Source organism: Staurois parvus, unplaced genomic scaffold (assembly GCF_062004578.1).
Source record: "Staurois parvus isolate SC_StPar_1 unplaced genomic scaffold, SC_StPar_1.0 ptg000446l, whole genome shotgun sequence".
NCBI lineage: Eukaryota > Metazoa > Chordata > Amphibia > Anura > Ranidae > Staurois > Staurois parvus.
The window spans coordinates 3,012,667-3,039,707 of NW_028318242.1; the positions used below are offsets into that span (position 1 = coordinate 3,012,667).

Sequence of the window (27,041 nt, forward strand, 5' to 3'; positions counted from 1 at the left end):
AGAGTAGGACTGGCCATAGAGGGATTACTTTGACGCAGTTGGCCAGCTTAAGCATGTATTGCAATATGTGTGAACTAAATATCCCTATTTATTGCATAGTCTGCTGGAAAGGGTATATACCAGTGTGCAGAGGGTCCTTCAGAATTTCTAGTGTTAATATGTGGTTACACCCCTTTAGCACCTGATGGATAAATGCATGCACTAGCTGTATGGATTTGAGCACAGGGATCTCTTGTTTCTTGGTGACTGCGGGACAATACTTGTGCTCGCTACCGCACCGGCTTGTACTGGACTTATGGGACTCGCCACGTCACCAAGTCATACTGCAGTGCTGGTATTATTATTATACAGGATTTATATAGCGCCAACAGTTTGCTCAGCGCTTTACAGTATAACGGGAGACAATACAGCAACAATACAGTTCAATACAAGAGGGTTAGGAGGGCCCTGATCTGGTAGCTTACAATCTAAGAGATATGTAAAATATCAAGATGTACTAGACCGCTGGTACTCGCCAGTTCACCAAAAGGTAGCACGGCACTAGTACTGGCACTCTGATGCATATGAGAGTCATCAAAATTTACCGACAAGTGCTAACAGAGATCAGGCCTGATTCTGCCAACACTGCGGTTTTGTGTGCAATGTATCAAGTGACAGTGACCTACTGACATTGCACTTTCTGGTTGAGAAGGGGGGTAAGCTGTTCACTGATTGGTTGCTAGAGGTTACTGCACATCATTATCACTTACTTATTGATTGCTAGAGGTTATAGCATATCATTACAACTCACTGATTGGTTGCTAGAGGCTATATAAAGAGGAGTTTCTACACTGATCACCTTAGGCAAACATGTGAATTCTGCCATTATTTACATATGAATGCCACATTGCTGCTACTATTTACATATGAAGTGTGCCGCTATTTACATATGAATGCAGGTTATTTACATATGAATGCTGACATGGTCTGCACACATGAGGGCAGAGCTGGGCAGCATAGGGCAGAGCTGGGCAGCATAAGTGATAGAACTTCACACTTAGATATCAGGACACAGAGCAGGAGGAAGACTTCAAGAGACAAGAGAAAGTATGGGGCAGTTGTTTTGGGCCCCAAAGCAATGACTGGGCCCAGGACAGCTCTCCCTTTTGCCCCTCCCTAAAGATAGCCATGACTCAGTGGGAGGATTCCCCTAACCACATTGAATGTGTAGATAGGGGAATTGGATCCTTTGTTTATATTGTGCAACCCGCTGGTTGAACAAAAAAAAAGTGATCAACATATGTGCTGCGGCTGCCTAAGTGCTAACTGGAACTGAGCAAGTTTGTAAAGCTCCTGGAAAGACAGAGAGGGGGAGGGAGACAGGTGGGGGGGGAGGGGAGAAGGGAGGGAGATGGGAAGAATTCGGTGATCACAGTGTTCTGCATTGAGCAGTGTTCACTCACCAGAGAACCAAGGTGGCTTAGGCATCATTCATACAGCCAGGTATCTATAGCTGCCAGCTGCTGTTTTTCATATTTCCCGCCCACACATCTCCTTTTTCTCAGATACAGCTGCACACTGTGGATAGGAGAGTGAGCGGGCCGGGGAGACAAGGGGGAACAGGGGAGGGAGGAGAAGCAGCAGGTCTATTCCACTTTTATTTCCTATCCCAGCAGGGAAGGGGGAGTGTGCTGGCTGGGATCAAACATACACTCGGCTTTAGCTTCAGTGGGCCCTCCCACACACAATGCCAGGGCCCAGTCACAAGTGCAAACTTTGTGACTCTGGTAGTTCCGCCACTGTTGTGCAAGAATACATTATTTTTCCCAATAATACAGAGAAAGTATTCTGCTGAGTTCCCTTTACCAGTGTTTTGTGTTATTTTGCATTTTTTGGGTGTTTATTAAGCAGGATCAAGTTACACAGATAGGAGATAACATGAGGGGGTGGTCACCCTGGAGAATGAAAGACCGAAAATTGAATGTTAAAAGCAAACAAAATTTTGTATTTTAATTAAGTATTTTTACCCGACACTCATCAACCTATTTAATGTACATTTAGTTTTTAGTTTCTAAGTTTTGTATCGAATATTCGTACAGGGGGTATGATGTACGGGTATGTCTTTCTGGAACTAGAGAGCAACCGCCCGGTTGTTTATCTACATTGGCCGGGTGTGAAGTGGATAAAGACGTCCCTTATTAGTGGACATCTTTTCCTTTTTAGAGTGATGTCCTTTGATTCTAAAGCTGGCTATACAGTTGTAGGTTTTAGAACGAAGGTTTGTAAGAATATTCGTACAAACATTCGAACTAAAACCTAATTGTAAATTCAATGGGTTGATGCGTGTCCGTCGAAAATACTTCAAAATGTTGTTTGCTTTTAACATTCAATTTTAGAATAAATGGGCTTACTGAACGAAAAACCACATACACTGTTAGAAATTTGTTTGTCAAAGAAATATTTTCCATCCTGTGCCTTCAAATTTTCTAATCACTGCGGTCAAAAATGAATGTCGATTTGACCCCACTAATGATTAGGAATTTGAGAAGATCCTAACAAGAAACATTTTGAAAAAAATTCTACTAGTGTATAGCCAGCATATGGCTGCAATATAATAGTGTCATTCAATTTGCTTCAGTCAGATTGTTTAGTACCAGTAACTGCCCTTTAGTTGTTCTCAACTCTGGCTTGGCTGCCCTAGTGGCTATTGAACCCTGGCTGATCCTGACCTCAAGTAGAGCTGAATAGAAAAGGTGCATCTAAAAGAGGACTGTTACAGGTATCAGATCATGAACATTCATGTAGACCAATCAATACACAAATTATATATTGGCAACTTTAACTTTGACTGTCCCCTATTTTTCCCAGAATGAGTGATCAAACCTGAAACTCTTTGGAAGGCAATTGTTCAAATCTCTTTTCAATGCTTCGGCTGGCACTAATCGTTATTGTAAAATAAAATGTTACTTGAGAAATAAGTGCCCAGGCATGCCTTGGCATTGTGAATTGTGCAAGGTGTTAGACCATTTGGATACAATAGACAGTAAACAAGAAGACTCTCATATTTATATAAACAATGTATGTCTGCACTTGTAAGTTATGAGTATATTCATTACAGTGCAGGGGGTTGAAATACTTTGGAAGTAGCCTGAATCATTGATGTTGTAATGTCCTGCTTTCTTCGCTGCACTATGGCAACTGATACATTACAGTTCTGTGGCTAATGTAATATACCAGGCTACATCATTTACTTGTCAAAGATGCATTGAGAGTCTGTGATGTTTGGCAATGAAATCATTATTATAACAACTTAAACCTTGACAGTGTGGTTAGTATGTCAACATTTTCCAAATATCAAAATGACGTATGAAATTCTGGCATACAGAACCAGTATCAAGGACATTTCTAAAAGTGAAACAATTATGTTTTTTTTTTACTTTTGCTTTGTACATCACTAATGCATTCTAATGTCGTAAATAACTTCAAATTGCATCCATACCATTTTAAACTATTAGCTATTAACTTTGTTCATCACCAAAAGCTCTTTTTTGAATATTTTTGGTAATTTTGTTATGGGATCCTGACTAAGGTTGAGCAAATTTGTCTGGGTTCAGTTCATGAACAGTTTTGCAAATTTTGCTATGGGTTCTAAGGGGGGGTCAATTGTAAGGCTAATAAGGCTAATAAGCAAGCTATTGCCAAACAAACAAAAGGCATGGGAAGCAGGGCATGGAAGCTATAACAATGCCAAAATTCAGTATATAAAAAAAATAAAAATAAAAAACAATATCTCTCCCCACACAGAACTGGCAACTCTCCCCAGCAGTCAAAACACACTGATGACATGGCTGCTGTGAACTAACCCATTTATTGAAAGTGACTGGGAAATTTGGGTCTTGTGACTCAGCTGATAAAGGGGAAAGGCTTTGCATTGCATTATAGGCTGTTTTTTGTTCTCATTGTCAACCTGCAAGGTTTTTGGCCAAAAGTTTGTGAACATTGTGAATCCTGGAGATTCATCATGAACTCATAATAGCAGTCAACTCAAACCTCATCCATAATCATGACTTACCCTGATTTCATGGCTAGCCCTGCCATTGCCATTCTGCTGTGCAGTAGATTGTAGTTACTGGCCACCACAGCTGCCGCAGTAGGCACGGCAATGGCAGTTGTCAGGGCTTAGCCAATCCAGAAAAGTCAGACACTGTAACAAAGTAAATCTATGTAAGAAAGGGATAAAAGGAGCCTTTCTGGCTAAAGGTAATATTAGTACACATCTTGTCATGTCTGCCCCTAGGCAGGATTTTTAAAGTTTGAATTACTGTACAGCAACATTTTAAGATGTAGCCAAGGAGAAACAAGCTACAAATCTGCGCTTTCTAGTCTTTTTACATCTAAAACTTGGTGTCAGGCAATACACAAATGCTGGAGACTAAAAGGGACCATGCACAATAATGGGACATTTATACCACAACTCCATCTAAGTTTGTCAAAAATGTTAGAAAGCAATCTGACTCTAGATGTTTATTTTCCAACATGTAGATATACATATAGACATGGAGCAATATGACTTTTACATCTGAACTAAGCTACCATGTAAACAGGTCTGGTTCCATTGAAATCTCCAATATTGGACCATAGGACACAATGTCTATGGATAGCATTATTCACAGGACAAATTAAGATTATAAACATCTGGCCTTTTTAAAACTACTACATTCACTTAGCCCTGTCCTTCTATGGCTTACTGTGCATTGTGATCATTTGCAGGAATTCACTGTGTGTTTTCTTTATTTCCCATGGCAGCATTTTTCTGTGCTCAGTTCGTACTGAAATCTTCCAGGATCTTAAGATAATCTAAGAAAAAATCAGAATGGTTGAATAACAATTGATGATTTACCTTTGTAGGCTACTATGTTACCATTAATGCAATTGGTATACTGCAGTATTAGTTATCATTTCAGAATGATGTGGGACTAAATGGTATGGTTGAGGGTGAGGCAATGTTGATGTGATCCATGGTGTAAATAATGTAAAAATGACTGTATAACATGATAGGAGTAAAACTGCAGACAAATATAGAAAACACAGTTTTGTTCATATTTGTATTCATCTGAAAAGATTCTGCAGTTTATGTGGTTTATTTATTTCAAATATGTCTTATACTACCATATTAGTAAAATGATAATGAAGCACTAGACATGTATCTAAATATGTGTATATATTACACCTGCAGTGCTATGTATTTGCATATCGGTCACAAAGTCAATAATATATAAACAAAGCATGCATATATACGGTAGTTAATAAAATACTATAACTGGTGCTTTTACATCATGCTTGAATTACTGGATGACTGCTGATAAAGTGTAAGCAGGTCAGTCAAACACTGGCCTATATCCTATGTGCCAACAGAGGAACCCTCAAGGGGGTAAGATGGATGGGAAGGTAAATATATCACACTCTATTGTAAAGTGACAAGTGCTGTCAGTGGATGCTGAGTGGAGCCATAGGAGCCAATTACCTGATATCCCCAGTGCTGCGGAGCACATACTGTTCAATGTGTTGTGGCCCCTAGGGGTCGCTTCCAGGAGGTGAGGAGGCACTCTAGCCACTTTGGGATAGTGATACACACATGTCACAGAAGCACACATTATGTTTGGAGTGAAATATAGAAGCACTACTATTGCCTAATTTGCACATCAACCTTTATGCACATTTTATTGCACTTTATTGTGAACTTTTGATCTATAGATTTATTTATTGTTTTTGCAGTTTGAGCACTTGTCACTTTACAATAGAGTGTGATACATTTACCTTCCCATCCATCTTACCCCCTTGAGGGTTCCTCTGTTGGCACATAGGATATAGGCCAGTGTTTGACTTACCTGTTTACACTTTATCCCTAGTCATCCAGTAATTCAAGCATGATGTAAAATTACCAGTTATAGTATTTTATTAACTATATATGCATGCTTTGTTTATAAATTATTGACTTTGTGACCGATATGCATATACATAGCACTGCAGGTGTAATATATACACATATTTAGATATATGTCTAGCGCTTCACCATCATTTTACTAATATTGTGTATCCTCAGGTATAAGGAGAAGGTAATAGCAGCTTACATAGATTTGTTTGGTCATATAATTACCAGTGGAGCGCAGGGGGATTATTATATATATTTGTCTTATACTACCACTCCAGATGAAATCAGGCTTGCAATGGAAATAATTATTTTGGAAGCTGTTGAAGGGGAAATCCTTAGTTGGATGTACAGCAGAGAAGGCGTTTAGGGTGGGTATTGTCAATATAGTGTTATTCACTAGCATTCCAAAAAGAAGGCAGGAGGCAGAGCATTAACTTCCCAACTGTCCCGATTTGACCGGGATAGTCAGAGATTTTTAAAAGCTGTCCCAACATGACCTTGTCCTGGGCTGCATCCTGGAAACCAAGGCCGATCACGGACACTCAGTGCTACAGGTGCCCACACACATCGCAGACAGTTTTTCACATTGGGGCACGTGAGGAGCTCAGTGTGCTGCCGGGCAGGGTCCCAGTGCCCACTTACAGAGAAGAACACATGCAGGGGACAGATCCCTACCTCCTCCCCCAAGTAACTGACCATGTAGCGCTCTCATTGGGGACTCTCTCCTACAGAGAATGTCCCTGAGGTGGAGCCTGCTGAGAAACTCCCAGTTTGATTGGGTGGAACGCAGAGGGTGTGTGGCAGGCCTGTGAGCTGATCACACCTAGCCCGCTTCTCTGGTGCAAATGTGAGGCTCAGGCTAGGAGAGAACAACACAGATGGACGAAAGTTAGTGATCTGGCAGCCCCTATGCTTCCAAGTGGAGGTGTCAGCTGAGAGAGGTCCTATCTTAAAATGGGCAGACTGATATTCTATAGTAACATAACTCCTCCAGGTGAGGAACAGCATTTTGGAAGAATATCAAAATATATTTAAAATGCCCACCTCACATACACTACAGAGACTTCCTGACTGGGGTCACCTCCTATACAGTACAGAGACTTCCCTGACTGGGGTTACCTCACATACTGTATAGAGAAGTCTATGATCGGGAGTCACCTCATACAGTACAGTCAGGGACATCTCTGTACTGTATGGGAGGTGACCACAGTCAGGGACTTCTTTGAACTGTATGGTGAGGTTTTTTTCATTGGCTAGGTAGTCAGCTTAGTGTGGGACTGTTGTTGCCTGCTATACTTTCATTTGTAATACATTTTGATATTCTTCCAAAATGCTCAAATATTTAACCTTGAAACGTATTACATTTTCTTTCATACAAATCAGTGTAAAAAATGAAAATACCTGAAACAAATAAATTAATATGTTAATGATATGCTTCTTGTAGAACTATGTCCATTTAAAATGAATGCCCCACCCCTAATTAAAGTACATGCTCTGCCTACAATGGATTTCTGGACACACAGAAAATAAATGTGTCCCTAGAACGTTTTTTGAAATGTTGGCAACTATGCATTGGTACAGAAAGTTGTATCATTACCATGCAGCCATATAATCAAAAGGATTCATAAGGATCATAAGTAATTTTGCATTATTTAAAAGTGTTTTGGTAGGTAAAATAGCTGCGTTTCAGTTACATATTTATTTGTTCACTTTGTCCTTTGAAGGTTGATGTCAGAAAGCCACACTAACATTAGTAATTCCAAAAGGCAAATATTCTCTAAAGATACGTTTGTGTTATTTACTAAAGGACATAGTATACAACAAATATCTATTCCATCTTAATAGGAACCAATTCTGACTTTGCTGTGCAAGAATCTTAATATTCTGTTTGAAATGATTCATTATTGTGCAGGCTCACATATACAAAAATAACAAAATGCCCCGTTTGATCTTTATTTGCTTTGCCTGTGATTGATTCTTCAGCAGACCTCAAAAACTGTCTTCCACCTCCCGAGTGTATGTTGTGGTCAGCTATCAGCCTTTAGGTGACCTTCTACCACCTGAGTAAAATTAATGCATCAGACAGCAAGTAGGGCTAAATAAGAGAGGAGAAAGTTCAATATTTTATCAATTAGCCTGCACAAATAGAATAATTTAATAATCAAACATTATACTTCATTGGTATTACTGCTACAAAATATCTAATTGGCTGCCATGATAAGCAGCACTTTGCACCATTTTATTGCTCATTGTAGGTCTTAATTCATTACTGAGGTTTGCTAATACATATTATAAAATGAAGTAAAGCCCTTACCTCTTTTTTTGTTATGACAAAATGATGGAAATCTTTGCTAGGAGCAGGCGCCTGGCACTGAATTTCATACAACGTGTCTTGTAGAAGAGATGCCATAGGAATATATATGTTATCTGCTGCAAATCTTTGTGGTTTATAGAGGCTTGTGCTCAATGTGTACTGAGATCTAGTACTTCAAACTCTGTTCTCTTCACGTGGTCTGGCAAACTGAAGTTGACTTGGGAGCGTTGTCTTCTTAGGTTCCGCCTGCTGAATACAAGTGCTAATCTTTTATTCACTAAGCAAAGCTTACTTTGTTTACAAAGAAACCTGCTCAGTTTCTGGCAAGGGGACAATAAATGGATATCCAGACCTTTAAATGAAAACCTAAAGACATATTAAACTTTACAATGTAACGGCTTTTAGCTTTATTGTAAATGGAGCATAATCCTTGGGCAGAAAGAATATGAATTTACATAATGACTTACTAGCACATAAGATCAGTCTTGTTTCTTGACAGGTGTATTTGTACATGCCTTTACATGATCCCTATACACAAATGAAATAAGAATTATTATTTATTTAACACATTTATATAGTGCAAATATGTTTTTCCTAGCACTTTACAAAGAACATCCAAACATTTAATTTAGTCCCTGCCCACGAAGGAGTTCACAGTTCAGGGTCAATACCGAAGTTATATAAAGGTAGAATTTTTGCTAAAGGCCATGTATAATTAAAGATTCCAGACTGCTGCCCAGCCTACCACAGAAATCCTGCCAGGTCTCCATTGTACAGTAGTTGTTCCTGCACAGTCCCTTGGTGGAATACTGTACTATTTACTTACAGGTTGCCCCGTCAGCTATACCTAGATCTGGGTGAGCAGCGGGTAGTATAGGGTGACAGTTCGTCCTGTTATTCTAGGTGATATTTGTGTTGAGTGTGAGAACTGTCTTCTCAGTTTCTCTCCCTTCAGCTCTGATGTGCATTGTGTAATTTTGGTGACTGTTCTTGTTGTAGGTATCATACTAAAGCTGGCCAGAGATGGACCCAAATTTGGTCGGTTCAACAGGGACCAGATTCATTTGGATCCGTATATGGCTGTTCCTGCTACAGAGAAGTCTCTTGAACAGGAAAATTGGAAATGTTTCACTCAATCAGCACTGCAGAAAGTCCGCAGTAGCATTGATCAGTGTAATCTGACAGAGGAGGAGTCCCCACAATCAGAATACAATAGCACAGCGGACAGGATTCCTTCATCCACCTTGAATGTGTGGATGGAAGAATCTGTTGGGTTTTTTTTATCACTTTGCTGGCTAAGCACAAAAAAAAAATCTATGCCCAGGTTAAGGCTAGTTAGTTGTTTGGGGTGGGCATGCAACAGAACAGTTGACTAGGTGGACAAAATATAAAACCAATCGGCCTGGATGGCAATTTCTGCATCACCATATTGAGAACATATTTAACAAAATTTTTATGAATCTTATGTAGTGCTATCGCCTTAAAATCCGCTTTGTATTTTGGATCTTCTGTTCGTTCTGAGCCTTTTTAGAGCCTAACTCCTGCTGACACCACCGTATACCATTGAACAGAAGGACCCCTGGCTGTAAAACACAAAATAATCACATAGTTTAACCACTAGCCTACAGGGCACGTATACCCCATCCTGCCCAGGCCAATTTCCAGCTTTCAGTGCTGTTGCACTTTGAATGACAATTGCGCGGTCATGCAATACTGTACCCATGACATTTTTATCATTTTATGTAACAGATAGAGCTTTACTTTGGCGGTTTATAATCACCTCTGGGTTTTTTTCTTTCATAAACAAACCAAAAACCACTGAAAATTTTGAAAAAAAAAGTTTTTTTCTTAGTTTTTGTTATAAAATTTTGTAAATAAGTGATTTTTCTCCTTCACTGATGTGCGCTAATGAGGCTGCAGTGATGGGCACTGATAGGCTGCACTGATGGACACTGATAGGTGGCACTGATGAGGAGGCACTGGTAGGTGGCACTGATGGACATTGACAGGCATCACTGATGGGCACTGAAAGGCAGCACTCATATATGGCACTGATAGGGGGCACTGACTGGCACTGTTAGGTGGCACAGACTGGCACTGTTAGGCGGCACTGATGCACACTGATTGGTGGCACTGATAGGCGGCACTGAGTGGCAGCACTGATAGGTGGCACTGACTGGCACTGATGGGTGACACTGAAAGGCAGCTCAGATGGGCATTGATGTGCACTGGTAGGCACTGAAATGTGGCTTTGATGTGGCACTGATGGGAACTGGCATGTGGAATGGATGAGCACTGACAGCTGGCACTGATGGACACTGACAGTTGGCACTGCTGGAACTACACAGATCATCAGTGCCCTGATGATCAGTGTACAGTGTCTTGTACGGCTCCGGCTCGAGGGCCACTGAAGGTGGGACAGCAACCACAAGAGCACGACGGGCTATGAGTGCCTGGTCAGTCCTGTAGTCTGTGCGGGAATTGCTGGCACTTCACTGGCAGATAGGATGGCTGGACCGGCTGGCAGCAGAGCAGGCTGGTAGCAGGCAGATGTCACATTTGGACTGGCTGGTGGCAGAGCAGGCTGGTAGCAGAGCAGGCAGGCAGTGGAGCAGGCTGGTAGCAGACTGTATGCAGGGTCAGACAAGCGGGGTCAGTAACAGATAAGCGGATCGGGCATGAACGGCAGGCAGAAGAATGGTCGAGTCATAAGCCAAGGTCGGTGATGGTGGGAGTAGATCAGGCAGATACAGAAGACAGAGGCGGAGTCCAAGAAGCAAACCGGGGTCAACACAGGTATCAGTCACAGGATCAGGCACAGGAATACAGGGGGGAGCTGCAGATCACACAGCAATTCACTAGTGCAGATGCTGCACCTATATAGGCCAGGGGGCACCAGAATTAGCCAATGCACATTTCCGTGCATGTACGCCCGTGCATGCACATATGTATGCGCATATGCGCACGGCCACGCACAACAGTATGAGCACCTGCAGGCCCACGTTTCACATTCGCGTGTGGCTACCAGCCTCAGCTATGCCATGGACAACATGTCCCTGACAATACTCTTGTGATGAACTAGCAAGACAAACCAACAACGTTTCAAAACAAGACATGAAAAAAGATTTAATCATTTAACTTTATCAGTCAGGAGGCAGGAACTTTGGCAAGTTTTTGTTATGAGGCAGATTCAACAGAAATGTTGCCCACCATGACTCAAGAGACTTTAGTAGGCTCTGAGGAGAGGTTACCATCTCCACATTTACCACATCGGTGGCGTCAGCAAGGGGAATCTGCAGGCTTTGAAGTGTAATCTATTGCACTAGGTATGGAGGCTTCAAGAGTCCTTTGACTAGAATAAAACACTTCCTCTGAAATTTCTCCTAGCATGTTAAAAGTTAGTCTTTTGGGTGGCTTTATGGCCATTTTTTCCTTGGGTCCAGCACAGGGATTGATTTTGTCTTCATTCTCTAAGGCCCTTTCCTTCTGCTCCAACACATTTCCTAAATCCTCCTCAGCTAAGGGCTCCAGTAGGTCCTCTATCCTGACAGAGTCTGGGAGATCTGGCTCAGGTTCAGAGGGGCTGGAGTCATTGAATCCTAAGTCTAATAATAAAAGTATGTAAAGCGAGCTCTCGGATATTAAAATTGATCAACAAATAATTTATATTAATATGCAGCAGCAAATGAACCAACATAGGATATCCTAAAAAACCCAGTAAGAACAAATATAAATGAACTAGTGCAGCGCTAAAAAATGAGCAAAACTAAAAAACATATAAAATAAAGTACACGGTGCTGTTTGCACCCAAAATAAATTAATACGAGTATGCAGTCTTAGTAAGTGTGAGATACAGTGCAGGCTTGACTCTGGAGTTCAGCAATCTCAGGTAGTTAATTCCAACTTCATAGATAGTATAAATCCTTGTGATGTGACTCCGTGCATCTATTTATAAAATGCACACTCACCAGAAGCACATAGGATATGTGCATAAAATCATCCAAATCCGTGAGGTCCCCTTTAAGTGGATCACCCAGCAAGAAGTAAGGATCCTACGTCCGGACACCTGACTCTTGTGCAGCTTTGCTTCCTCTGGGGGTCTCCAAGAGCAAATTGGCTCAAGGCAAAGCCATATATGAAAAAAATCATATAGTGTAGTACTTTTAAAATGTAATTTATTGTGGATCAATAGCCAATAATTCCAAATAATTAAATCATTCAGAAGAATAACTCAAAACATTGAAAAAATCAGTTCCAGCACACTGGTAAAAACATAAAACCATGTGGCTGTATCAGCCACTATCCAAGATGGCCGCCAGACCTCCGTACGGCTCCGGCGGTGTGATGTCACGATGTTAGGGCTCCTCCTTAATGCGTTTCATGCAATAGCACATTGTCAAAAGGGGTGTGCCTATCGTCGGATGTCGCCTATCAGTCTATTTATATAGTACAGCCGTCCGCGCATGCACAATGCGCGGGCGCCATTTTGTCTAAGTAAATCAGAAACTAAAGAGTGAAGCCGCATGCGCGGTCTCTCCTGCAGCCCAGGACTGACACACAACTGATCGTGAGTCAGATTAAATCCTGCAGCTGGACTTAGGAAATTAATCAAACGGCAGAAAAAACTCCAGCTGGACTCAATGTGCAATACCATTAGAGTGCAACATACTGGTAGAGCAGGGGTCAAATTATAAGCCATATGAATAAAGAATATTATATATATTGGTGAAAGACTATTCATTGTGACATATAGGTAAATAACTAGAAAAAAGGTGGAATGATCAAATATTTGTTATGACTATATTACATTTATGTAAAAAGATTACTAATCTAGAACAAATAATAAAAATATAAATAATAAAATAAATTGAACCATAAATGTCAAAAATTAGTAAATTACTACAAAAAAAGTGATAGTATAATACATATATAAAAGGTTACCACCTATGCTTAAAAATCAAGTTAAAATTGGAATATAATTCACTTAGGAGAAAAAGAAAAAATTATAAAAAATATAATAAAATAAAAAATAAAAATGTATATATTAATGGTTAAGATTCCAAAAAGGGAAGAAAAAATAAATAAACATAGTCATGTCATAATAAATACTCATCCTCCCTATCATATACAGGATATGAAATCTGCTCCTACAGATGCATATGAGAATAAAATAGGGGTGATAAATAGAATAACTCTAAAACATTTAAAAAAACACACAATCATACAGTGGGGCAAAAAAGTATTTAGTCAGCCACCAATTGTGCAAGTTCTCCCACTTAAAAAGATGAGAGGCCTGTAATTGGCATCATAGGTAGACCTCAACTATGAGAGACAAAATGAGAAAAAAAAATCCAGACAATCACATTGGCTGATTTGGAAAGAATTTATTTGCAAATTATGGTGGAAAATAAGTATTTGGTCACCTACAAACAAGCAAGATTTCTGGCTCTCACAGACCTGTATCTTCTTCTTTAAGAGGCTCCTCTGTCCTGCACTCATTACCTGTATCAATGGCACCTGTTTGAACTTGTTATCAGTATAAAAGACACCTGTCCACAACCTCAAACAGTCACACTCCAAACTCCACTATGGTGAAGACCAAAGAGTTGCATCCAAAGAACACCATACCTGCTGTGAAGCATGGGGGTGGCAACATCATGCTTTGGGGCTGTTTCTCTGCAAAGGAACCAGGACGACTGATCCATGTACAGGACAGAATGAATGGGGCCATGTATCGTGAGATTTTGAGTGCAAACCTCCTTCCATCAGCAAGGGCATTGAAGATGAAACATGGCTGGGTCTTCGAACATGACAATGATCCCAAACATACCGCCCGGGCAACGAAGGAGTGGCTTCATAAGAAGCATTTCAAGGTCCTGGAGTGGCCTAACCAGTCTCCAGATCTCAACCCCATAGAAAACCTTTGGAGGGAGTTGAAAGACCGTGTTGCCCAGTGACAGCCCCAAAACATCACTGCTCTAGAGGAGATCTGCATGGAGGAATGGGCCAACATACCAGCAACAGTGTGTGCCAACCTTGTGAAGACTTACAGGAAACGTTTGACCTCTGTCATTGCCAACAAAGGATATATAACAAAGTATTGAGGTGAACTTTTGATATTGACCAAATACTTATTTTCCACCATAATTTGCAAATAAATTCTTTCCAAATCAGCCAATGTGATTGTCTGGATTTTTTTTCTCATGTTGTCTCTCATAGTTGAGGTCTACCTATGATGCCAATTACAGGCCTCTCTCATCTTTTTAAGTGGGAGAACTTGCACAATTGGTGGCTGACTAAATACTTTGTTGCCCCACTGTATATTATATAAAGGTAGTAAACATGTATGAGTAAAACCCCATTATAAATTAATAAAATGCAGTATAGCATAATAATAGCTGATAATACCTTTAAAGCAAAAGCAAAAAATATATATTTAAAGCAAAAAAATATAAATAAGTCCACCCAGGACAAATAGTAACATGTCGCTGCATCATAAAAAATGAATCACCAGGGTATTATATAAAAGGGTTGTGGGCGTATGTTATTATAAGCATAGTTAACTGTTATCTATGAAACAGTTGATTTCTAGATCTCTGTTTAACCTGTGTGGTTTCAGTGATTGAATCTCAAAGATCCACTTTGTTTCTAACTGTGAAACTGCTTTGCATCTATTTACTCCTCTCCAGTGACATTTGTGGGAATAGATATGATTAAACATAATCATATCTATTCCCATAAATTTCAGGGAGGAGGGGTCTCTATTATGAAAGTGCCTATAGTGCTTCGATAAAGAATGCTCCTTATAGCCTCTCTAAATGCTATAAATATGCTCTCTGAGCCTGTCCCTTAATCTACATATTGCTTGTGGCACGGACACTCTAGTAAATAGACAACATATCTACTATTGCAGGAAATAAATTGTGAGATATTGTAGCTCTTCACGGTGGAATGGGATATAAAAGCTTCACTTTCAAACTTCCTACTTCCATTATATTTACAGATCGTGCACTTGTTGCAAGGGTGGTAGCCTTTAATATCAGCAAAAAGTGTTGTAGCAGCCGGAGGATCTATAATATTAGGTGCTATCCTTGTTCTGAGTGACATAGCAACGTAATTTCTGGCCTATCAGGGAGTAATCCAGATAGAATGGGGTCTGATTTGAGTATCCCCCAGTTTTTATAAATTGTTTTCTTCACTTCCCTATGCTGTATCGAAAAATTCATTACAAATGGACAAAATTGGTTAACCCTTTCTTTTCTTGGTTGGGATAGCATCATCTCTCTATTCATATATGAAACCTCCTGCGCTGTTTGGTCTAAGGATATCTTAGTGTAACCTTTTTCTCCGAATCTACTCTTAAGGATCTCTGCTTGTGAGAAGTATGTATTGAGATCATCACAATTTCGTCTAATCCTCATGAACTGTCCTTTCGGAATATTCGACAGCCATTGAGGATGGTGACAACTATTAATCGGAATATAACTATTCCTATCAGTTGTTTTAAAGAACGATTTTGTAGCTATCCTAGTCCCTTGATTTATCAAAGTTAGGTAAAAAAATTGATCTCTTTAGTACTATAGGTATATGTGAGAGATATGTTCTGAAAGTTGTTACTTAACCCCTTCACGCCGGATCGTCCTGGCGTGAAGAGGAGTTCCTGCACCGGGAGGTGGGCGGGACGGGGGTGTGGCTTAGTGTCATGTGGCCGCCATGACGTCTCGTCACGGCCGGTCACATGATCGGGAAAGGTCCCGATCGAAAGAGCGGACCGGGACCTTTCCGTGAGTACCTCACATGTGTGCTGCACATATATTTTTTTCTACATGAACGCAAATGTAAGGCCTAGACGCCGGGAGGCCGCACATTTGCATGCGGCCGGCATGAAGGGGTTAAAGTACCAAAAAATGTCAGTAAAGCATTTTCCTCCCCACACCAGATCAGGAGGATATCGTCAATGTACCTTTTATAAAACAATAACTCTGGCCATTCCCTAGCATAAATCACATCCTCTTCCCATTTCGCCATAAAGAGGTTTGCCAAGCTGGGGGCAAATTTTGCCCCCATAGCTACGCCTTTAGTTTGCAAGTAGAATGTTTTGTTAAACCAAAAATAATTTTTAGTCATTGCAAATTCTAGTAAATCCAATATGAACTCATTATGTGCAGGAGTAATGCTCACATCTGTGTCCAAATAAAATTTAGCTGCTTCCATTCAGTCCCTGTGATCAATATTGCTGTAAAGTGAGGCAACATCAGCCGTCACTAAAAACATATTAGTATTAGTGGTAAAATCTTAAATCTCATTTAAAACTTGTTTAGTATCTTTAAGATACGCTGGAGTTATGGACACTATAGGCTGTAAAAAGAAGTCAATATACTCCCCTATATGTGAGCACAAAGAGCCTATCCCACTCACTATGGGTCTACCAGGTGGATGAGTATTGTTCTTGTGTATTTTTGGAAGGCAGTAAAAGATAGGAAGCCTTGGAGCAGAAGGGCATAAAAACTCCTTTTCCTTCTTGCTAATGTTCGATTTATCATATCCTGATTTGATTAGTTGTTTTAAATCCTGTTTAAACGGAATTATACGGTCCCTAGGGAGAATCGAGTAGGTGTCATTATCGCTCAAAATTCTAAGTGCCTCAATTATATAATCAATTTTATTAAGTACCACCACTCCACCTCCCTTATCCGTTGGTCTAATTACTAGATCTTTCTTTTCTAGAAGGGATTCGGTGCCCATCTTAATCTCATACTGTCCCCTAGGATTCCTTACTTTTAAGGTATCCAGATCCCCAAGAACCATATCCTTAAAACACTAAAAACACTAATATGGGAGTATGGTTGTGGTGCAGGGTTAAAAAGGGAGGCATTCTTAAGGTTAGGTTGTTTTGAGCAGTGTAGTAGCATCACCTGTGCTTCTGTATCCAACAAAGCTCTGGTGCACACTCCTACTTGAATGGAGACTACCAATGAGGGACCTACCAACTCATCTGGAAGTCTATCTGGGCAAGGCTCTGCGCTTCAGACCTGAGCTTTTCCTGACTGAGTAGTTTGCTTTTTTGAGAGATTTTTTCTGGAGTTTTCAGAGTGTTGTGTATCAGCCCCATGTTTAAAAGCCAGCCAATGGAGTTAGAAAGTGGATTGTCTCTAGAGGACAGCAATTAGGAGATGTCTGAGTAGTTTTGTCCTCCTAAGTCTATGTCCCTTGAGAAATGGAGCTCACAGTTTCCTTCCAGCCCTCAGCTGACTCCTTCACTGAAGCCCCCTGAAGTTTCTCGCCGGCTTTTTGCGGAAACAGCCTCTTTAGGGCTATTATTACTTCTGCCGTAAGGTTGGCTGTGGGGTTTTTTGGGGCTATTGTGCCCAAAAGTGTTCTGGTTCTCTACATTGGAAGCAACACCTAATGAGCCTGGCGCCAGGCTCCACTTTAATAGCAATTAATGCCAACACTGTCTGTCCCATCTCTGACATAGCTTTCTGCATGGTGGCATGAGCCTCCATGACTTGCCCTATTGTGTTTTGAACTTCACCAAAGGACTGCTGAATCATGGCTTGATCTAGCTGGGACAATGGTCTTCAGGGATTCCCAACCGAACAGAAGTAGTTTGGGTGACACTGGAGGAGGTTCGTAACCTGGTTCCTTGCTGGGCATCAGCCTTCCTAGCTTTGGCAGCAATCAGGGCTTCTTCTTCATGTACAATCTTTAAAAGTTTTGAATATGTCACAGAGCCATAATGGTAACTGACCCTGAGCATTTTGGGATGAAGTGGTTGGGCCCCCTTCTGTACTTGGGCCCTAAGGGCCTTGCCGGCGCATTCCACTCTCACACTTCCTTACACAATTACCTGATGTAGGATCTTATTAGCCTCTGGACATATTCAGCCAACTTCTAATTCTTGCATTGGTACGTATGCTCAAACAAGTACGTCAATTCCTTGCAATTTTCAACCCTACGGAACACTTCTGGTAAGGCCTCAAGACACTCGTGGGCTGTACACCCTGGCTTGTCTTGCTGCAGGTTTCACACAATGTCAGAAGTAGGAGTTCGCAAAATTTCCACTACTCTTTGCCTTTTTACGGCATCGGCTACTTTACATTCTTCTATGGCCTGTATAGCCTGGTCAAGCCAAGTGTCAAAGTCATACTCTTGGAGGGGGGTGAGCATCTTTCCAGGAAAAAAAATCTCAATTTTTGTTAGTTATAATTGGTGGTCACAATTCAGCCAAACTGGTGGCAGGTATTCCCCCAGTTGCGTCAGCTAAAGTAGAGGGTTCAGGGTCAGGTATGCCCCTTTCGGTACCCCCGATGGTAGCATCTAGGGGACCAGGCCGCAGAATCTGCGAAACAACTTTCAGATAGATGGATAGTCTCACCTTCTAGCAGGAGAGGGATCCCTTTCTTCCATGAAGCAAGTTCCTTTAAATCTGAGACAGATTCGAGGTAGTATTACTGCCTGCAAGAACACACGTGCAGCAGTAAGAGTCCTGCGTTCAGAGCAATGGAGGGGGGACACTGAAACAGTAGGTCACAGTACTGAAATGGGCCAGAAAATCTGTGTGTCAAAGTGGTAAACTGTGAAACTGTGATGTAAGGTATACTAAACTGAAGCACCTGAAAACAGAATAATCTTTTGTAACTGGAGACAGTTTGGATTGTGGAATCCTCTCACCCGATCTGTAGTCTAAATAGAGTGGAGAACGGTCCTGCATTAGTGTCTTGCACACGTCCTCACCCTCACACAGTCTCTTTCCTTCCTCCCCTGGCAGTTCCCGGGCTCCAGATTATATAGGCTCCCACCCCTTTTGCCAACTCTTCTGGGAAATGTAGTCTGCTTTCAGCCTGTCCGGGTACAGCAGTCCTGCCATCAGCACACAAGTTCACCAATGCTTTACTATACTCAAGTCTGTTATAACTAAACTGCGGAACACCGCCATCTTGTAGTCAATCAACATCCTGCAAACAGTAACAGCTCAGTGTGTTACACTTATATATGAGTACATCAATTCTAATTGACCTTGAGAATACTAAATTGTTGAAAAGGCAGAAACCCTCCCGAATGAGGACATGGACAGCAATAACAACCTAATATTTAACCCTTCCATACAAAAAAAAATGTTATTGCATTCTTTGCCCCACTATAGAGATACTGCTCACTTTTTGTCTGGGTGACCACACAGAGAGTGGAGGGTAAGGCTCTACAATGGGGACACATACAACAATATAAACTTGACAGGCATAATACCATTTCTTTTCTCATAAAAGCTAAAAGCTGTGGCTGTAATGCATTGTTTTTCCATAAAGCAATTACTCCCCTTGCTTAAACTTACCTCTTATTTTCTCCCCAGCCATCCCTTTTACCCACGTCTCAGGCAGGCACCCAGTGCTGCATCATGGTTGAAAGGCAGGAGAATAGCATACTCCCAAATACATAGATGTATTTAGCTTAGCTTAACTTAAGCAGTGAGTGCAAGAAAATAGTGTGGTAAGTATCACAGTAGATAGGGAGTGCAGATGAGAAGTGCTGAGAATATGAGGGGGCCATTCAGACAGATATGGGGTGGAAGACATGAAAATGAATACGGCAGAACAGAATAGGAAACATCAGATTACACTTTCCTAGTGTCCATCAGATACATTTGGGGGAAGGAAATTCCCTTATCTGCATCTGAACTTGTCTGCTTAATGCAGTGGCAACACTGAAGATGAGGAAATGGAAGTGCACAGTCAAAGGTGTTGTGAATAGGTGCTCTCTAATTGCATGCTGTAAAAATTAAGATTTTTTTCTGGAAAGATGCCCATCCCCCCTGGAGAAGACGAATTTGACACTTGGATTGACCAGACTATACAGACCATAGAGGAATGGAAAGTAGCAGACGCCGTAAAAAGGCAGAGTAGTGGAAAGTTTGCAGACTCCTACTTCTGACATTGTGTGAAACCTGAAGCGAGACAAGCCAGGGTGAATTGACATACTTGTTTTTTCCTCCCCCACGTGCCTCTTCCCCTGATTTCTCTATCAAGATTGATGGCACAACTATCTGCCACCGCATGCCAAGGTTCTAGGTATAATCCTGGACTCTGAACTATACTTTCGGCCCCATGTCCAATTACTGTCCAAATCTTGCTGCCTCAACCTCCGCAAAATCTCCAAAATACGCCCCTTCCTAACAAATGATATCACAAAGCTTCTAGTTCACTCCCTGGTCATCTCTCACCTCGACTACTGCAACTCCCTCCTCATGGGATTACCTTATATATACATAGGCTAGCCCCCCTTCAGTCCACCATAAATGCTGCTGCCAGGCTCATCCACCTTACCAACTGTTTAGGGTCTGCTACTCCTCTCTGCCAATCCCTCCACTGGCTTCCGCTCACCCAAAGAATTAAATTCAAAATAACAACTTACAAAGCCATCCACAACTCCACGTAGCCCCAGTTACATCACTAACCTAGTCTCTAAATACCAACCTAATCATTCTCTTTGTTCCTCCGAAGACCTCCTACTTTCTAGCTCCCTTGTAACCTCCTACCATGCTCACCTCCAGGACTTTTCCTGAGCCTCTCCTATCCTATGGAACTCCATACCCCAATCTGTCCGACTATCTCCTACTCTGTTTGCTTTTAGAGGTTCCCTGAAAACCCTCCTTTTCAGAGAAGCCTATTCTGCCCCCATCTAACAACTGGAGTTTTATTTTCTCCATAAGCTCATCCCCCACAGCTATTACCTTTTGTATCACTTGACCCTACCTCTTAGATTGTAAGCTTTAACGAGCAGGGCCCTCTGATTGCTCCTGCATTGAACTGTATTGTACCAGTACTGTCTGCCCTCATGTTGTAAAGCGCTGCACAAACTGTTGGTGCTATATAAATTCTGTATAATAATTACAATAATAATGAGTGTCTTTGTATAGTTACAAATTGTTCTCTGCATGTGTGCCTGGTATAATGAACAAAAAAACAAAAACCAGGGGTAAAGGACCCCTAGGTAAATATATATGAATATATTGTGCATTTAAGCTGGCAATACAGGGACGCCTTTCTGGGGTTAGAATGGCCATACTTGCAGTCTACATATAGTAAAGTTTACTTTACATGGTGCCAGAATTTCTACCATATATGGATTAGTACATCCACATTATACCTCGGTGGCGGACTTTGTCATGAAGAAGCCTATCCGCATGTCAATGTATATTGTCCTTAAGAGGCACCATCCAGGCCTGTTGAATTACTACCTATATTTTTAATTATACTAGAGGAACAACTTCATTCTATTGTTATTGGGGACTTATTTATTATTGATGGACTTGATACAGCTACCTTCAATTTACTCTACATCTCCTTATGGATTCGTGTCATTATGTGATATATAGGATATAGCTGTTATGTTCATCCACATGATTCATGCATTTTCTCTGTATCCTATTGTCTTACAGCTCCTCTTGGTATCTGTTCTTCTCTATGGACTACATGCATTAACTACAGGCCTATCATCTCTCCATTTGGTGTTGGGGCTATTGCACAAACGGTGTCACCCCGAACAATCATGTCATTCCTTCCTTCATTATCTCTCTTGGTGGTGGTGAGGTTCTCTTGTCTACCTTAGCCTATCTGGCTAAGTGTCAATCTTTATCAGTACTTTTGTACTGCAATAAATGTTTTGATCATTTTCTAATCAGAAGCCCCAGTTTGTCCTCATTTGGACCCTCTTTACCTAGGGGTCCTTTACGCCTAGTTTTTGTTTTTTTGTTCATTAGCCTTGGTTGGGTCCTGAGGACACCACATAGATGTATCCATGTGAGTCGGCCTAAGTTATTGGGGTTACCATTACATTTCACATGATTTATATGGATTTACCACCCCCCTCCTTTTTTCTTTTTTGATTTTTTCCATACAGTTAGTACCACTTGAATCCTGGTTTATTTTATTTTTTTCTATGTGTGCCTGGTATGCCTTTGTGCTGTGAGTATGTAATTATGTAAGCACAGAAATCTGTATATACTCTTTTTGCTGTGTGCTGTCATTGGGGATTGAACATAGCCATTACTTTCTGTAAACTCCAGTTAGGACACAGAATGACAACAAAGGGGAAGAAGAGCAGACACACAGAATTAAAATATAACACTAAAGTTACATCACAGTATGTATGTTGGGCGAGTGTAACGATGTCAAGGAGAGCACAGAGACAGAAGTGGTGCATAAGCCATGACAGTGTAAACTCGATTGTTTGCAGGAAGCTTCCAGCACTGCTGACAGCAGTTTCATAAGATAAGTGTTGGTGGAGTACTAGGCTAATAGAAGGACATAGTGAAGTACAATCTCCAGCTATAAGTGGCAGCTCTGTATCATAGGAGGAATCCCTATACCATTGAGTACTCCAAAAAAGAGTGCAGAGAATATAAATATATTTGTCAAACGCACTTTGCACAAACCAGAATTATGTATAAATACATAGCTAAAACACACAGACATATATACTGTGTATATATATATATATATATATATATATATATATATATATATATATATATATATAGTGTATGTATATATATATCTTATGCCATCTAAAAAATAAAATTACTTTTAAAAAACCTTTTTCAGGACAAGGTCTTCTGGCATCCAGGCCGAAGATGCCAAAGTGAAGAGCATTACTAGACTATCGAACTGACATCCCTGCACTGCAGATTCCACCCCCCCCCCCCCCATTGTAATCACCAGAGCTCTGCTGTCACTTTGACAGCTGGTCTGAGCAGGCAGCTGTCACACTGATTGCGGAGCTCCATTGATTACACTGGAAGAGCCTCGCTCTCCCTGTACAACCCTCTGGTGATTGGGTAGTTGAGTTTGAAGAGAGAAGGGGCTCTTCTGCCTTGGGCTAGCCCTGGTACGTAGTTGGGTAAAATAGAAAGTAGCCATAAGGAAAAACATAATTAAAATGAACAGTTGTGTTTAAAAGCATATTTTTGTTATTACCACTGAGTTTCTCTTTATTTACTGTGTAAAAACATTATTATTTATTAATGTTTATCTATTTATTTAAAGCTTTTGCTTATAGAGCTGTTTTTTGCATATAATCATTTTAGGCCTGAAGATTAGTTACAATGTCAGAGAGTATATATTTTCTCAAAGCAGAGACCCTGAACAATAAAATGCATTTTCTATATCACATGTGGTTTCTTTTCTTCTTTGCCTATGCTAACTATATTGTAACTTGGAAGCAACTTTGGAATGCTGGGATGGTGTTTTTTCAAGGCAAGGAGTGAGGGCAATAGGATAGAAGCACCATAATAGCATACCTCCCAACAGTCCCAGAGTCCCACTTTCCTGTGTACAGGGGCTGAGCCACACAAAGGCACTGCCCTTGTACATTGTGCTCAAGTTGTTTGCATATGCAAATGATGTGTTTAAGGAGGGAAGGGGCCTGCAATGTGGGGTTGTTTGTACTAGGGGTCTATAATAAGGGGTGATCTGTACTGGGGGTCTGTACTGAAGGCTTTTATATTGAGGGGGTGGGCTGGGGGTCTCTAAAGGAGAGGAGGTCTCTACTGAGGGGGTGGGGTCTTTACTGAGGGTGAGGGGGTCTATATGGAAGAGGGGATCTCTACTGAGGGGGTGGTCTGGGAGTTGGGTTGGTATGAGAAGGGGGTCTGTAATGAGGGTTGGCTGGAAGGGGGGTCTGCACAGGAGGGGGAGTCTGAACTGAGGGGGAGGGCTGAAAAGAGGGTCTGTGCTGAGGGGGAGGTTTAGGGCTCTGGGGGAAAATTTGTACTGGGGATATGAAAATCAGAGCTGTTGGGGGGTATCTATTTGGTAATATGGATTTGAGGGGGTTGTACTGGAAGGAGGAGGGAATTTTTGGTTGTACTGTAAATTAGCCTTTGCAGTACATGTTGCAGTATTCATCATAAAGGTCAGTGTCAAATTGTGTTTTTTACATATTGTATTTCATGCCAAATGTGTTTAGCGTAGTGTGTTGTTTTTCACTGTATTCTATGCAAGAGCTTTTGGGTTTGCCAGTGAATCTATAAACCACATCCATATGATCACGCCCACTTTCTACTGGCCATGCCCACCTACTAGGTGTACCATATTTCTTGCCTTTGCACATTGCCCCTCTTTGTTGAGAAGTTGTGAGGTGTGTAATAGTTGTGACAGCAACTCGGATGTGTCTCTGGAGTTGCAGCTGACAGTCTCAAATCGTTTCTAGGACCAGCGGGGGGGGAGACCAGGAGGCTGGTGCATTCTGAAATCTGCTTACATCTTTATTTTGCCACTTAAGCACAACACACAAATAAAAGCAATGCTGGCTGAGTACCAATGAATAAGTGAACAAAAGAAGAAGAAACACAAGGTAGGAAGGGTAGAGGAACCCACACAGTGGAATGGATTCTTTCACATAACCACAAGGCAAATAAAGCTTCAAAGAAGCAGAAGACTTACAGGGCCTTTCAACAGAAACAATTCCAGGTGGCTTTGGCAAAGTATGTGACTTAAAGATAAACAGGTTTTGATTGGCTGCTGGAACCTACAGCTTGCTGCACATGGATCTGAAGACTGTGCTGCATTGCATGCTGGAACCATCTATGAACATCTTACTCTCTTGAATACAGTAAAATGTATTCTGATAACTGCATGGGTAATATATGTAACAATAGTATTCAGTGCTTGAATCTGTTATATTTACAATTTTTCTCTACACTTACAAGCATACTGAGTGTTCAAGAATGGGGACTGGGGATGAGCCATAAAAGGACTTAATAATTTGAGCACTACCTTAAGGCCTCGTGCACACAGGACGTTAAAAAAAACTCTCCTAGAAGCTGTCCTCCTGGCAGCAGTGTTTTTGCAGAAAAAACGCCTGATGCTTGTAAAAGTGTCAAACACTTTTACAAATGTTTAGGCATGTTTACATGCATCAGCGCTTGGGCATTAATTAATTTCATTGGCCATGATAATGATAACTTATTCTCGCCATTGAAATGAATCAACGCTCAAGCTCTAAACGTGTTTAGCATTTAGATGCGTTTAACCGCATTTAGTCGCGTCAAGCGTGATTCCTACCAAAACACTGCTGCTCCTGGGTGCACTGGCCCTGGGTTTTTTTGCCTGCTGGTAAACGCTACTGCTACTAAAAACTTCTAAAATTCACAACATAACATAAATGGCCGTTTGGAAGCAGTAAAAAAAATGCCTGATGCCACAAAAAGTGGCTGCAAAAACGCCCTGTGTGCATGAGGCCTTACACATATAAACAGCATACATTTATCAGAATATGTTTTTTGTGGTAAATTTACAACTTCAGATGCTGCCATGCATGCTCATGCAGTCTTTGTGGTGGCCACCTAAATGGACCTGAAAGTGCACACCCTACACTTGCATAGCACACTCTCTACATTCGTTATCTCATAAAAATGTTAAATTCCCTGACTGAGCCAAATCCCCCTTCATCTATGCCCCAGCTTTAAGTGCATGTAGCGCTACCTCCATAGGAGCTTCTAGAAAGATGCCCAGGGCCATTTTCCCCTCAGCCAGGCACTTGTCACTCCTTCCTTTGGCTCAATGAACAGTACCGGGGTATTCTGTTTGATGTTGTTATTTTTGGGTAACCTGGATGGGGATAGGGAATTGAGCAGGATACTCCAAAACTATGTACAAACAGGAGGACACTTTCCCTTCTTTAGAAATATGAGCCACATCATTGCACAAGTAAAGGGAGATGAATAAATTAACCTTCCCTACTGCACAGTCCAAGCAAAGTCCTTTCACTAAGAATTAAATAGCCCTTCAGGACATTGGACACTATGTCCCCTTTAAACACAGTTGACTTGTCTGTACTCACAAATGTCTTCAGACTATTGGTTGCCTCTTTCCAATACCTTCCAGACACTTTCTCTGTGTAATACCAGACTAAATCCACAGACGACAGGCCCCTTAGTCAGCTCCAGTAACTTCCAGCAAAAAGCACCGCCCCTCCCCCAGCTTGCCCATCTGGAACCATGAAAAACTGCACATACATGATAGAATTACCTGGGGGGCAATCAACCCCCCCCCCCCCCCACCTTAGGCTGTGATCTCCTCCTCCTTCTTTTCTAGCTCCCAAAGTGTTCTGTTTTGTATATTTTATAATATTATTCAAATTAAAATAGTCTTGGTGCCTTTTTCCTTGCATGTTGCTGCTCCCTGCTCTTGAGAGTGTGCTTAAGAGAGATTTTTTTACCCCTTGGTGGTAACTGAGAAAGAGTATCCCCTGTGGAGGGCGCAGACACTGACCACCAAGGAAGATGCAGACACTGACCACCAAGGAGGGCTACAGACACTGACCACCGAGGAGGGGCATAGACCAACTCAGCTTTTGCACCTATATCTCATTTACCAGAGCAATTTTCACATTTATTCTATAAGCATATTCTGTGATAACTCACTTTAAAGACATTTTTGTAGAGTTCTACAAGATGGCGCCCGGAGCGGCCGCATGAGCGCCAGCTCCGGCGCCCCCGCACTCCATCCGCTGCCATCCGCCACCACCCGGGCCCCTGAGCTGCCGCCGAGGTCCCCACCAACACCCTGAAGGGGCCCTGGACACTCCGTCCCTCCGGCGGAGCTCCGGCGGGTCGAAGCGGGTTGAGGCCTACCACGGCACCCGAAGCCGCGGTGTTTCCTGCCGGCCGTGGCCGGAATCGCGGCGAGGATCGCAGCCACAGCAGGACGCCTCCACTCCACAGGGGAAGCTGCCACCATCCCTACCGGCCCTACTGACACCCAGGAGGGGTCCGCCGCCATCCTGATGTTCCGGGACACCAGGTATTCAATCAGGGGC

General features: G+C 41.6%; 1 protein-coding gene across 3 annotated transcripts in view; it reads right to left on the reverse strand.

Moving 5' to 3' along the window:
* Positions 1 to 27,041, reverse strand: part of LOC149453615 (F-box only protein 36-like) — a 66,277-nt gene that overhangs the window by 16,403 nt on the left and 22,833 nt on the right. For 2 of the 3 annotated variants that reach the window (XM_089688133.1, XM_089688134.1), the window contains 3 exons: positions 8,693 to 8,753; positions 8,226 to 8,474; positions 4,728 to 4,836 (listed from right to left, as the gene is read on the reverse strand). In XM_089688133.1, coding sequence (XP_089544259.1) covers positions 4,728 to 4,836; positions 8,226 to 8,321 — 205 coding nt within the window. In that variant the 5' untranslated portion in view covers positions 8,322 to 8,474; positions 8,693 to 8,753. The remainder of the gene's footprint in view (positions 1 to 4,727; positions 4,837 to 8,225; positions 8,475 to 8,692; positions 8,754 to 27,041) is intronic. The other variant, XM_089688135.1, reaches the window with a different exon arrangement.